Genomic DNA, 14,771 nt, shown 5'->3' on the forward strand with positions numbered 1-14,771 from the left:
ATGCCGATTATGTGTCTAGTTGTGTGCCATTACTATAAAGGATTACAGTATACTATACTTTACACCTTATATAGGCTACACTAACGTGACGTTTAGGTGGTTCATTTAACTATTATACGTGACGTACATGTTTTGGGGGATGGTTAATGAAAGTGTTCCCAAACGCTACATTAATTTCTTGACTGCCTAATACAAATCCCCGTTGAAAGTGATGTAGATAACACTTAATAATCTAATTATGTTTAATAAATAATTTAAAGAAATGAATAATAAAATTTATCAGAATAGTTGTGGAAAATATTCAGTAGTTTAAGATAAAGTAAAGCAGTCTGTGCCTTGTTGTGTGGCAAAATCAGGCTTATAAAAGCAAAAAGGTGAACAACTCTTGTTATTACAATTAGTATTTAGTGTGTAATTATGAAGTTCTTCAGTTATTTGACTCTTTTTTTTTCTTTCTATTTAATCCAATATGGTTACGATTTAAGACATTGTATATAATAAATTAACTTAGAATGGCATTTCAAGTTATAAGTGAAATTTTGTTAAATGACTGAAGATAGAAATGATATTTTTTTAATTGATTTGAATTAAAGAAGAATTGTGTTTACATTGGTATCATGAATTGAACACGAGACATATTGATGTGTTCATTTGAATGTTTTTTAATGTTATTCTTATCACAAAGTTTTTAAAGAGTCATGGTTTGAAAACTTTTACAGTAGTGAATATTCCGAAACACACTTACCTCCTTCTACACTTTAGCTTTATCCTAATGAAAGGTTCTTGTTTAAAAAATGTGGATTTCCAGAGACTTTGGACAGTAGAGGAAGTTTCTCTCCACATCAATCTCTTAGAACTTTTAGCAGTTCAATGAGCTATGACTCAGTGTCTCGAATTGTTGTGAGGAAAGGTGGTATTGCTTTGTTTGGACAATTCCACATTAGTCTTATATTTCAAGCAAGGTGGCACTAACTCCAGATCTTTGTTTTTGGACAGTGATCTTCTCCTTTGGGCACACAGACACCGATTTGTTCTACCTGCTTGTCATGTTCCAGGGGTAATAATCTAGTAGCCAACCAGTTATCTCATCCCAACAGAGCTCTTCCTATGGAATGGATGTTTCATCCTCAAGTTTTGCATTGGATCTGCTCTTGTCTAGGGACACCACAGATCAATGCTTTCACCACACATCTTTCTGTGTTCCCTCTGATTTGTCTCCTCTCCAAGGTTGTGGCACTGATTTGCTACAGGTCCTGTTGAGCTCTTCTGGTGGCACCATATTAGCTGGGTAAGCCCTAGTTTCCACTTCAGTATCTTCAGGAGTGTCAGCTTCTTCCTTCCTGGCCACTTTTGTTACATTAGCCTTAGTTGGACATTTTCATCCAGCAGTGTCCACATTCTTTTATTTCACACCTGGCTTTTATGTGGCCATCACATCAGGGATTGACATCTTGAGTGGCATCCTTATTAACACATTCCATTTGACATCCTTCTTTGAAAGTTTATCAAAGTAAATTGTTTACTTATCATCAGTGGTCTTTCAGACATGGGTTTAACCCTTTGCTTCCATCTGTGCCACTTTGTCTCTCAATTTTTGACATGGTCATTTGACAAAGGTTTGGCACCTTTGTCTGTTGCCTTGTATAAGGCTGCCTTATCACCTACTTTTCCTTTTTCTTTAAGAAGAAAAGTTTTACATCCCCAGTTTTGTCATTACTTTTGAAACCATTTTGTGTTATCCATCCTTGTCGCCCTTTCCAGGTTTCTAATCGGGATATCATAGTGGTTCTCCATGCATTAACATCAACCTTTTGAACCTTTGGGGTCATGTTCACTATATCATCTTTCACTTACATCATATTTTCTTCTGTTATTGGCAAGAGGGCATCGATATTCTTCTGTGTTTGTGCTTCACGTTCACAGAAAACTGTACCATTCCAATTACATTTTGTTGTATCTAGACAGGTCCTTTCTACCTAAAAATGCAGCAGCTAGGGAAGGAGATAAGGCTTTCTCTCTTGTTTATATTCCCTCCATTTCCCATTTATACAACCATTTGAATCCAGATCATTTGTATGCCCTGTTCAGGCTCTTCCATGTTTTCTGCACACACTGGAGCTTTCAGGGCTCACGTCACTCTTTGGCATCACGAGACTTATCCCCTGTCACTTTGACAAGTTGGATTCATCAATTGGTTCAGATAGCTTTCTCAGGTCTTTCATTGGAGGAGCAGAGACTTCTTTGGGTCTCATCTCATCAAGTTCAACAGATATTAATATCCCTGGCAGCTCTGTTGCTTCACCCACTTTAGAGAATTGTACAGGCTAGTATGTGGATTACACATACCATCTTTATATTGCACTATTTATAGGATTTAGCAGTCTCCTCCTTCAATGAGTTTTTGCTATCCCCCATGGCTATTCTACATGCCCCAGCTCCCTTATGACAGAGGTGAGTAGCTTCATTCCTTTTCAGGGACCTTCTCGTCATTTGCATTTGAATCACATTCAGTGGCAAGTGTTGCCTGGTCATTTATGCTTTTACAAATATTCATTAGCTACCTGTATACTGATAACTAAAATCCTGGTAGCATCGAGCTCTTTTGAGACTTTCTGGGTTTTCCACTTTACTCATAGACTATAATGAGTAAAGCATAAAGGGACTATGTCCATCCCTGCTAATCTTGGAATTGAACAAATCATGGTTGGTTTGCTTTTCAAAGAAGGGAACATGGTTCTATTCCAATATCTCCAAAACACTGTTCCTCAAGACTCCTCAATACGAGTCACCCCTCCTCTTCTAGTGGAGCAAGGGAGACCTTACCACTCTCAGTTTCAAGATTCTGGAGTGGTTGACAGAGGTCTATTCCTCCTAAGTGATGTTTGTACTCTTTATTCCACTTATGGAGAAAAGGGCAAAGCTGAATACCTTTTCCACCCTTAACCCCGGATGGTTTTCCCAGGTGTCAGGTGTGGAGCTGATCCAGCCTATGTGGGAGCCTCCTCATAATTCCAGTTCAGAGATGACACTTCATCATCTGGTTATGTGAACATGGCCCTTCTTTTTGGTCATTCTTTTACTTTCAATAATCGTGGAAGAGAATCCTCAACTCCTCATAATTACGCATAAGGAGCATCACATCTGTGATCCATTGGTTGAACTTTGTTTGTTCCACATCATAATTCTGGGGGCAGGAGGTGTTACCTTGCCTTCCAGGTTGAGTAATTAGGATTTTGGTGTGTAATTCTGAGATCAATTTGTTGCATTCTGAGCTTCTTTAGGTTGGGGAGAAGACTTGTCTAGTTGGATATTGCTTGCCTTCTCTTTGTAATTCTGGTGGCTCACATGTAACATTCTGTAATTTTCAAGTTGGGTGACTAGGCCCATAATTTCAAGTTCGATTTGTTGCATTTTGTGCTTCTTCAGGTTGGAGTGAGAGTTTGTCCACTTAGATGTTTTCTTCATAATTCTGGTGGCTCAACATGCAACATCCTGTAACTTTCAGGTTGGGTTCCACAGAAATTCTGAAGGGTTTTCTTGGGAAACACTTTCCCTTCTTTCCTCCACACTAACTTGTTTGTCATTTTCGGCTCTGGGTTTGCATACATGTTTTCTCTGTTGCTGGGACCTTCTAGGTCATAATGCGATTTTGGCTCAGGTTCGTTTACCATTGACTTATCTTCGGGATTTATGTGTGGCCCCATTTCTGCAGTGATATGTTATTGACATGATCCCAGAAACACTAGAGCCACCCGTGGCATCAGTCCAACAACAATCTACCCACACCAATATTGTTGCACGTTTTTCTCAGTCAGAGCCCCATATGCCACCTATTACCATTTCCCATCCTTCCCTTTCCCAACCCTTACCTGTCCCTTCTTCTCTGGGTGCCTCTTCTCCTCGATTTCTTTTTCGACGACACACCTCATGTCTCCAAGAGTACCAGTGACTACTCAGTGGGTAGCTCACATTGCTGATTTTCTTCATTGCTAGCATTCCTTCATGGAGGATCAATGGGTTCTTCAGGTTTTATCAGAAGGATTCGTAATCCCCTTTGTTTCTCCACTTCTCATATCTACTTTCCCCATTTCCTAACCTCCTCCTCAGGATCCCATGACCAGTCAGCATCTGTCACAAGCAGTTCAGAAATTGCTATCTCAGCAGGCCATCAAACCTGTTCTCCATCCTTCAACAGGTTTTTATTTCCGACTCTTTGTTGTTCTCAAGAAAACTGGGGAATGGAGGCCAGTCAAATGCTTCATAAACCTGCCCCAGTCTATGATGGAGTCTTTCCCCACCTGGAGGTGGGTGTTTTCTCCAGGTTTATGGACAACCAAAATGGATGTCGCCAACACTCCATATATCTCAGCCTCTTCCTTATCTTCGGTTTGGCCATCTTGGGGTGGTTTATCAATTTCGAGCTCTACCATTTGGGCTTGCTTTGGCCTTTTATGTTTTCTGTGGGGTAGTCCGAACATTTGCTCAACATCTTCATGCTCTGAACAAGAATAGCTAATTTTGTGAGAGGAGGTAAGTACCTATTGGAAATACATTTTCAGTATAGGAAAATTATAACTTATGTATAAACCCAAAAACCAATATAGTTAACTTATCATAATATCTAAAATACTTGGTTTTTGAACTGCTGATCAGTGAAGTGGATGTCTTTCTGAGGGATTGTTTGCTCCTGTTCTAAAGCTTCATTTGAAACTTGGTGTTGAAGGGTATAGCCCACGTTGAAGCTTGTAATTCATTTCAATCAAGTGAGAACTTGATTCCCCGAAGATAACATCAACCAAAATAGAATCTACTTTATTCATAGTATGTGGAACACATATGTCATCCATTCAATACAGAGGAGAATGTATAATAACAATTAAAATTGTTATACTCTATCAGGTTATAATGTGTGTATGTGTGGGCTTGTTGTAAACTCTATTACTATTTTACATTCTATGTATTTTTCTTTTTCATCAGAGCTTTGTTAAGTATTTAATTAGCTCCTTTTTATTTGTAAGTTGGAGACCTGTTAACAGTTACTTAGGTCTGGACATTTGCCTGTTTTTTTCATTCCCAGCGACTTCTTTTCCACCTTACATGGGCAATGGGCTGACTTTGCCTTTCATAGTCAGTTTCTCCTAAGTATAGCAGCTCTGGTTGGCTGGGATAAGTGGAGACTTTCACCTCACCCACATCGAGTCCTTAGTTCATTTTGGCATGTTGCTTCATTCCCTTTCAGTCAAATCCAAATTTCTCCCCTTCAGTTGAGAGCTATGGAGCTTATAGTTTGCAGCTCTCCTTTTCCCACAGCGTGAGAGGTTCTCATTCCTCTTGATCAAGGCCACAGTTGTCACCTTCAGTGGGTTTGGTGGGTCCAGTGGAGCTTTGTTTGGAATCCCTTGGATGCTCCTCTCATCCTTCCTCCTTCCTTACCAACAGACTTTGTCTGGTGTTGGATTGGGACAACATGCCTCTAAGTGTTCCTCTTCCTCCTCAACAACCAAAAGTCACCTTTTATGCATGCTTCCCTTTCTTTTTTTGGTGCTTATCTAGTCACTCGGCTATTTTTGGGGAAGTGGGCTCGCTTGGAGTCCTCTCTCTTTTTCAATCCCTGGTAGCTCCTCACAGTTTGTTGGGCTTTGTAGCATATTGTTCCGGCCCTACAGGGCCAGTCAGCGATGGTGCTTCCAACAACTCAACTCTCATCTCATACATTTTCAGGTCAGAGGGCACTCAGTTAAGAGACCTCTGTTTTTGGCAACTGGTACCCCTGTGTTGGGCCACAGCCATCAAATACTTGTGTTGGCTTGTCATATTCATATTGCCCTGAAATTTTTTGTAGATCATTTATCATATCCTGACAGGACTCTTCTTAAAGAGTGGTCACTGGACCTATGGGATTTTTTGGGGACTCTGTGCCTACTGGGGTGTTTCAGATCTGGTTGCCTTTGCTGCTCATCTCAATTTTTCACTCCCCTGGTTTTGGTCTGTTTCACATCTTTGACTAGAACTTTTGTTGCTCTCAGTCAGGATTGAACAGGCCTATACCTATACGCCCACTGTCCCAATCGTCTGCCTCCCCAGGTCCTTTCCATCATCCACATCACTCTCAGTAGGTTTCTTTAGATGGCTCTTCTGTGGTTTCCACTTCTGAGACAACTAGTAGGGTTACATCCTCTTTCTCTCCCTTTTCCTCCCACCCTCTGATGTCCACCCGGTTCACTTGATCTTCATGCTTGGCTTTATTCCAGTTTCTGCCCTTGCAGACTGGCTTTTTGCAACTCATACCACCCTTGTTTTCCCACTATGTTCATCTTCCTCTAGGAGCTGTGTACTAAAAACTTTCAAATTTCCAATGTGGTTATTTTCCCAGATTATCCTTTCTGCCAATTTTTGACCTTATCACACTTTTATGACCTTTCCAATCCAGATTGTCTTCTCTGTCCAGTCAGGGCTCTCCATTGTTACAGGGTGCACACTGATTCCTTCTGTAGTTCCTGCTCCCATTTTTTATTCCTTGGAAATCTTCCCAGTCCCTTCATCCTTGTGGATTTAATTCACCAGTTGATTTGCCTGGCTTATTCTTTCCTTTCTCTACATAATTGTAGTCTTTTCTGTGTTTCTCCCCATCAAATTCTTCATCTTACCATGTCCCTGGCTGTTCATTTCTATCATCCTTTGGAGGAAATCAATGGTACTGGTATGTGTACTTTGCTGTCCATCTTACTACCGGCCATGGATATGGTGATGGTCAGGTTGGATGTGCACACATGATTAAGATGGGGAGGTCCGTCCATTGTTTCCACCTTTATTGTGACACAATTTTCACATGGGCAAAGAGTATACCTGGCTCAGAAGTGGTGCATTCTCCCTTGGGGGTGTTGCCTTCCATTTATTTGCACACCCCATGGTCTACCTTTGGGTGCTTTCCAAAGGGGTATCATATTTTCAGCAGACCCTTCACCAACTCAGTGTGAGATTCTAGTTTTTTGTGAGTGTAGGTAAGATATCGTATCAGAAGTTAACATTTTCTGAAATTGAAAATGTATTTCTGATAGATACTTACCTCATCTCACACTTCCCACCCAATCTCGAGGTGATTAAGTGCTGCATGGAAGAGAGAGCATTAGTGACAATAGGAGTTGTGTCACACTTCTGTTGGTGCAGGGTTGTTGAATAATAGCATGCCAATATCTCATGTGAATGCGCATGAGAGTAGGTGGGAGTATCAAGGCTAGTGAGAAGTGAAAATATACACTTATAGAGGGCACTATAAGTGGAGAAAAGCTTTTTGTGAGTAGAGGTATCAGAAATATGTTTCAATTTAGGAAAATGTTAAATTAGCAGTCAGCAGGACCAGGGTATAGCCACAAATGCTCATAGTGACAAAGAAATATGTTAGTGAGAGTTGGCCCTAATGGTGACCCCATTGCCGTGCCATCTATTTGGTCATGTAGCTCACCATTGAAGACAAAGTGATTATTCTTGAGTTCAAAGAATTACTTAACTTTGCCCTCATTAAACTTTTATTCTGGTCGAATGAATTTGTTGCTAATGTTATATGTTATCTTATTGTTTTTAAGCATATAGATGAAATACAGTTTTTTTAGTATTTCCTTGTACATGTGGATTTATAACTGTAGAGGTTGTAGGTATGATTTAGGTGGGAAAAAATGAGTTTTTATAGTAATCTTGGAAATGAATTTATAGTTGAATATAAAATGTTATGGGGATTGATGTATTAGACTAAAATGGAATGTGCCATTTAGAAGTAAACAAGATTTACAGAAAAGTATTTCTAGAAGTTATGAAGGAGCTTTTTTTCATGCAGTTTAAATATATTGTAGATTATGTCAAATGGTTGTTTAAAGTTTAAGATGTAAAACTGCATGACCAAAAGTTCCTAAATTTAATATCTTATTACTTATAAACATACATAACCTGCTTTTCTAGTTATGGTAGTGAATACATTCTAATCTTTTGTTTATGTGTATGATTATGGTGATTCTAGCAGAGTTTAGGTGCTAATTAGTAACAGTTTGATGTGTCCCTTAGCATCCTTCAAATAATCATTTAAAAGATGTTTCAAATCCATAACTATATGTTTTAAGTGGCCTACTTCTGGGTAGGGAATTTGGTTCTTAATAGAGTTTGGAATTAATTTCAGATGGCGTGTAATTGAGTATTTTATAATCAGAGTACAAGGTAATCTTCAACTCCTAGAGAAGCTTGATATCATTGGTAAAACAAGTGAACTTGCTCGTGTGTTTGGTATTCAGTTCTATGATGTTTTGAGCCGAGGGTCTCAGGTATGTATGTAGTGTTAATTTTTACTTTTTTGTTTCTAAGAATACTTTCAATCTGTAGAGCTTAGAAATTGTGTGTTAGTGCACTGCCTAAAAAAAAGCTTAAAATTATATTTTTTGTCATCAGTCTTTAGACCATAGTTTTTGATATCCTAACATTAAATAAACATTTCTTATTAACAAGACACATTCATAACATCTCAGTTACTAAGTTTCCCCACTCCCTTTTTGCCTAGTTAAATAACAAAGGGTATGAGGGTAACATTGTTACAAGTGTAGCATGTCTTATTCAGTTTGTTGCAACAAACCAGGTTGTAGGATCCACATAACATAACCATTAGAGAACATTAAAATATACCTAAACAAATGCAAGTAAAAAATTCCCTTACTAAAAAATATATTAATTTGTGATAATCTAAGGCCAAACACAGTTTCGTGATGATCCCAATAACTAATTTTGTGAATTAATATCCAAAAGTAAAATTGTAGAGATTCCTTATAGGTGGGGGAAAGCAATAAGATTTGATGTGAAGTTGATACAAAGAAAAACACTATTGACTTATGGAAAAATAGGTTAAAAGCTGAACATCTTTAGGTAGGACTGTCTTATGATATTAAAGTTGAAATATGTATATAATTAAAAAGGGTGAATAAAGGAAAACTATTTAATAAAAGATGGAGATATTGAAATAAACTTCAGAACAAGCAGACTTACATCGAAGTATGAAAATCTTTTACTTGTTGAGTCATAGTGTCAACAAACATGGACTTTTCAGGAAGCAACAACTCACTTCATCATGTTAGTATGTTACACTGTTTAGCATGCTTGTCTTGAATTTATGCCTCATGTATACCATCATTCTGTGTCAGTTCATATATGCAGTATCCTACATTTCTTGCATTCTTTGCTTTCACTGCTTTCTTAGCTTTCTTCACTTGTTCACCTTCAAGCCTATCTCATTCTTGACATACTCTCTTTTTCTAGTTTGTTGACTTCTCCCCTAGGAATGGATCTTCCAATTATTGGTTTCTGGGTGTTTTTTGTGAAAAGTTGGTCTTCTGATGATCAATGTACTTGTAACATTGTTCAGCCATCTTTTTCCACTCTATTGACTCCAGATCCAAGTTCTCTGGCGCTGAATACCTAGAGTCAGTCTTGGGAGAACCTACTCCCTTGTGCTTATGCTTATCTTGCTCTTCACATTCTTCCTCAAGTACTTGCAAAGATTAGTTCCATCTGCCTACCTTCCTCTTCATGTTTTTCCACAAGTACTTGTCAAGATCAGTTCCTTATATCTATTTTCCTCTTCACATTCTTCCTTGAACAGTTGCCAAGATTAGTTCCTTATGCATATATTTCTCTTCATATTCTTCCTTGAGTACTTGCCAAAATAAGTTCCTTGGTTCAGGGTTCTCCTTATTGCTTCACTTTCACCAGCTTAGCCATGATTTCATCTATTATATGGACTTTTTTTGGGAAAACAATTCCAACATGGGAAGACCTTTTTCAGCATTCTAGAACATCCTTTTTTTTTCACACTGACATTCAACATTTATAACCTCACAGCTGTTGTTTTTCAGTGTTTTGCCCAATAGGTCAATTCTCTTCATGGGAGACTCAGTTGTTAGCCTGTTCTTACTGAAAATCTTTGCTGGCTCTTTATCAGTCCTATTGGGCTACCTTCTGAAGTTGGTACATTTAACATTTTATCTTGTTTATCTCCAATTCCTTAATAAATTGCCTCCTTCCTGGATGTTCTGTGTTGTATTGGAAAAGGTTATTTAAATGTTAAAACAAATCATACTCGTATCTTGCTTGGACTACATTAAGAAATTTGCTTGTGCACTTGATCCATGCTGTTTACCATGATTTTCCTGAACACCTTACAAGAAAGTTTGGGATACATTTGGCCAAATTTGCCATTTAGTGATGTCTTTAGCATTTTGTTTAAAGTACCCTTCAGAGAATACTTTGTAGCCAAATATATGGATGACTTTCAATACACTCTTAACAATTTGTTACTTATGTCTGGTTATGATTCTTCAAGCCAGATAGAATCTTTAGGAGGTGAATTATTCTCTGTTATCTTCTTAATATGTACTTAGGGCCACATCTCTGTTATGCATGGTAACCCACATATCACTATACAGCCCACCACTTCTTTTTACAAATACAAGGGTATCTATGGTCTTGGGATAATTAGATAAAAAGTGTTATCTTTTTAAATTGAGATAAAATTACCCCTCTGCACTGGTATTTCATGAAAAGATAATTTCTTCTGGTGACTGAGGATACCTCAGCAGGTACCTTTCACACTACCACATGTACAACCTTGTATAGCATTTGAGGAATTGTTAGTGAGACTTTCTTTCTCCATATGACATCTTACAGCTTCAGTCAGGATGAGGAATATCTTACTGCTATATTTTTATCTTTCTTAACTTATTCGGTGTTATCATATCACTGGCCTACAGTTGTGGAGCCCATCCTCAGGTCTTCCTGGATCTTTCTGATTCTCCATTGGTGCCTCTTCACTGGGCTGGTTTCATGACTTGGCAGTTCTTATCAGATGCAGTGGGCCTTACTCCTGGGAGTGTGTCCAGTACTAGCTATTACTGGTCTACTCCTTTGAGAATTTTCCACTACTGATGCAGGATGACACACTGCAGTCTGACCTTGTATACCTGTTACAACACCACTTGTGACCACATATGAGAATGTGATGGTTCCACAGATAAATACATACTGCCAGATTCCCCTTTTTTAAACATTAAATAAATTAGAGTGAGGAAGTACATTGCTGAGAAGAATACATTTTCTGAGTACTCTCATTTATTCAATCTCTTATGCGTCTGGTCTTCTACTCATTTTTCCATTAGTTCAGTGCATTGAATATACTCTGGCTCTAAATTCTCTTCAACTCTGCTTGATCATATTTTCAACTGTCATGTTCTAGATTGTTACCTTCCTGCCTAAGACTCCAAATTTTGGGGGCCCAGTAGTTTTTCTGAATCTCTCTCTGGTTCCCTCCTCCTTCTCAATGGATGTATTCTGGCTTTTCATAGTTCAAAGGCAAACCTGCTTTGAATTTTATGTTTTCAAGACTTACCTCTGAAATACACTCCCCCCCCCCTCTTGCAACTGGGAGATACCTAGTTTTCATCATGACTGAAACAACAGAATTAGGATGATGGTGGGAAAGCAGAACCAAAACTGCTTTACAATACACCTTCTCTCTGCATCTCAAAAATAATAAAATTGGATCTGTGTTTCATTGTGACAGTAATCCCACGTGCACAAGGTAAAGTACATCATAGCACAGCTATCTTGTGAGGCAGTAATTAGTTTCTGTAATTAGATGCTGCAATAGAAAATAACACTTAGGGTTGAATTAAACACATGATTTTAAATATGATACCTAACCTCTTTTCACTTAATAGCTTTTCTCATTCAGTGCTGTCCTCTATATGCACAATATTTGCTTCCACTAGCCTTGATACTCTCACTTACCCCCACATGTTTATATGTGGTAAAGCTGCACTGTAGCATGCAGAAAAGCATGCAACGACCCTCTACCAATAGGAGTGCGACACATCCTTTGGGCGCAGCTGATTCCCTCCATTTTGTAAAGCCCAATCTTCACTTCTCAATTTGGCATACTAGTGTGCAGATGTCTCTTGTTTTTGCTGGAGTTTGCCTCGATTTTTTTCTCTACATTATCTTGATAATTTATGGTTTGATTGGGAATTTCCCACTCTAATTTCTGAATTATGAATTCATAATTTCACATTCAACAACTACTGTTGTTAGTACTGCCACTGAACACAACCTGCAGTTACTCTGGCTTTGAACTCTACTGTTTCTGCTGAGGAGCTTTTGGTCTTTGTTTCCTGCATCTTGAAATCAGTCAGGCAGTCTGCTCTGTCTCCTGACACAAAACCAGACATACCTTTTCCCTGATGAACATCGTCAGGATAATGAAGATTTGGATTGCCTGTTCCCACCTCCTTTCTTTACTGTGCAATCTCTGTGTAAACCTGTTGCCACTCCGAGACCTTTTTCTACCTTCCTTGATATGGTATCTCAGGTATGTTATCTTTTGTCTGTATCCCCTGTATCCTCACCTTCCCTCCTGCAAGTTGCCTCTTCCTCAGATTGTCTTGTTTTCCCACTCTCTCCAGATATCAGGGTCCATTCTAATAATTTTAAAGCACAGTTGTGTTACAGGGTCAGCATACCTTGTCCCCCTCATTCCTCTGATTCCTACACATTGGCATATCATTGTTAGGACTTCCCTTTTCTATATTCACAGTACTTAATCTTTGATTATGGTGGGGGTATCTGGCCCTAATATTACTTTGAGTTTTACCAGGCCCAATTTTCCCATCTTCATTTTACCCTTACCACCCTCCACCATTACCTCTCCTCTATCCATCTCCTCTCCAAGGTTATCCACCATTCCCATGACTGGTTTTGGCAGATACTTGTTCCCTCCTATTTTCCACTGGTGACTATATTTTTTGTTCTGGTATGGTTGGGGCACGTTTGGCTGGGTTTGTTCACCTGTAGAGTGCTTTCACCATGGATTATTGGGTGCTTCTGGTGTTATCCAAAGGACTCTGTCTTAATTTTCTGAACCCCACTCCTTTATCCCCACCCTCCATTCCTTTCACTCTTTCTCAGGATTCAATTTCCTGCCAGCTTCTATCCATAGCAGTTTGGGATCTTCTTCACAAGGACGCTATTGTACCTGTCACTCACCCTTTTCTGGGATTCTTTTCCTGGTTCTTTATAATTCCAAAGCAGCCCATAGACTGGCATCCTGTCATTGATCTCTCCAGTCTCAACCATTTCATTGACCTTTCTTGCTTTCACCATGGAGTATTTCCTCACTCTTTGGTGGGCATTTATTCTGAGTCTTTGGATGCCACCCTTAGATGTCTTAGATGTTACCTTCATGTCTTTATTTGCACAGCTTCCAGATGTTGCCTTCATTTTGTTCACTTCCATGCTTTACCATTTGGTCTGACTTCTGCACCCTATGTATTTTGTTGGGTGGTCAGGGCTTTTGCTTGTCTTTTTCTTTATTACAATCTATGGTTTCACTATTATATGGACAAATGCCTGCTTTTAGCTCCATTACTATAAAAATCTCTTGCTCACACCTATTTACTTCTTCAAGAGGCTGCTCATATGGTTTGGTTGATCAAGTTACAGAAGATCTTTTATATTCTGACCCAGTACCTCATCCCTTTGGAAGTGTTGTTCAACTCCTGTCTCAATTGGACCCAGCTTTCTCCTGTCTGACTGAGGTTGATGGAATTCTTGGTTCTCAAAACTCAATCTTCTCCTTCTCTCACTGCTTGCAAGGTTCCATCTCTTTTGGGGAACTGATCTTCCATGGAAGCCCACATTTCCTTGGGTTATTCTCACATGTAAATTCTTCAGTTGGTTTTCCATGATCAATAGAATCTTGCTCATGATCCTCTGGAAATCCATTTTCTTCTCCCTCCCTCACTGTGTGTTAATCTAGTCTGGTGGCTCAATGGGAACAGCACCACATCTTGTGTTCCTCTTCTGCATCCCTGTCCTGAGTTGTATCTTTTTTACAAAATCTTCTCTAATAGGTTGGGTAGGGTGCATTTATTGGTTCACAGGTCATTGATTTTGGGGATGAATTGGCTCTACACATAAATATTCTGGAGCTACTTACAGTTTGTCAAGCTTTGTATCATTTTCTATCTTTGATACAAGGTAAATTGGTCATCAGTCAACAAAAAGGCACCTGTTCACATTCATTTTGTTTTCAAATGTTAAAACTTTTCTGGGCCCATTCATATCACATTGGGTGCATTCCGAATGGTGCTTATGTAGTTGTGCTGGTTCCTCCACCAGTTCAGTGTGGGATTCTAGCTATCATGTAAGAAGAGGAAAGTATAATATCAGAAATTATAAGTTTCCAACACAAAAAATATATTTCTGATAGATAGTTAATTCTTCTCACACTTCCAACCCATCCTTCTCACTTCCGGTGCTATTTTTCTTCCTAATTGCAAAGTGAAGATTGGGCTGTACAGTATAGAGGGAGTCAGCTGTGCCAGGAGGGTGTCACACTCCTATTGATGGAGGATTTTTTGCATGCTACAATACAGCTGTATCACATGTAAACATGTGGGGGTAGGTGGGAGTATCAAGACTAGTGGTGAGCAAACATTGCACATATAGAAGGCAGCACTGAATGAGAAAAGCTATTATGTGAGATAAGTATCTACTGAAATAAATTTTTGGTGTAGGAAAATTATAACATTGTAAACCAGAACTTTGAAATATTCAAAATTTGGTTCATATGAAATTTACACTATAGGAGAGACATATATCTGATATTTACATACCACATATAACTTATAATGTTATATTTCCAGTAGGGGAGACCGGGGCTAGTTGTTACGATTTTTAGAAAAAGT

The 14,771-nt window shown here is 38.8% G+C and overlaps 1 protein-coding gene across 4 annotated transcripts in view; it reads left to right on the forward strand.

Annotated features, from left to right (window-relative positions):
- Positions 1 to 14,771, forward strand: part of LOC106465050 (DNA polymerase zeta catalytic subunit-like) — a 200,582-nt gene that overhangs the window by 116,769 nt on the left and 69,042 nt on the right. For all 4 annotated transcript variants that reach the window (XM_022392860.1, XM_022392861.1, XM_022392862.1 and 1 more), the window contains exon 19: positions 8,168 to 8,309. In XM_022392860.1, coding sequence (XP_022248568.1) covers positions 8,168 to 8,309 — 142 coding nt within the window. The remainder of the gene's footprint in view (positions 1 to 8,167; positions 8,310 to 14,771) is intronic.

This window comes from Limulus polyphemus, unplaced genomic scaffold, assembly GCF_000517525.1.
Source record: "Limulus polyphemus unplaced genomic scaffold, Limulus_polyphemus-2.1.2 Scaffold1818, whole genome shotgun sequence".
NCBI lineage: Eukaryota > Metazoa > Arthropoda > Merostomata > Xiphosura > Limulidae > Limulus > Limulus polyphemus.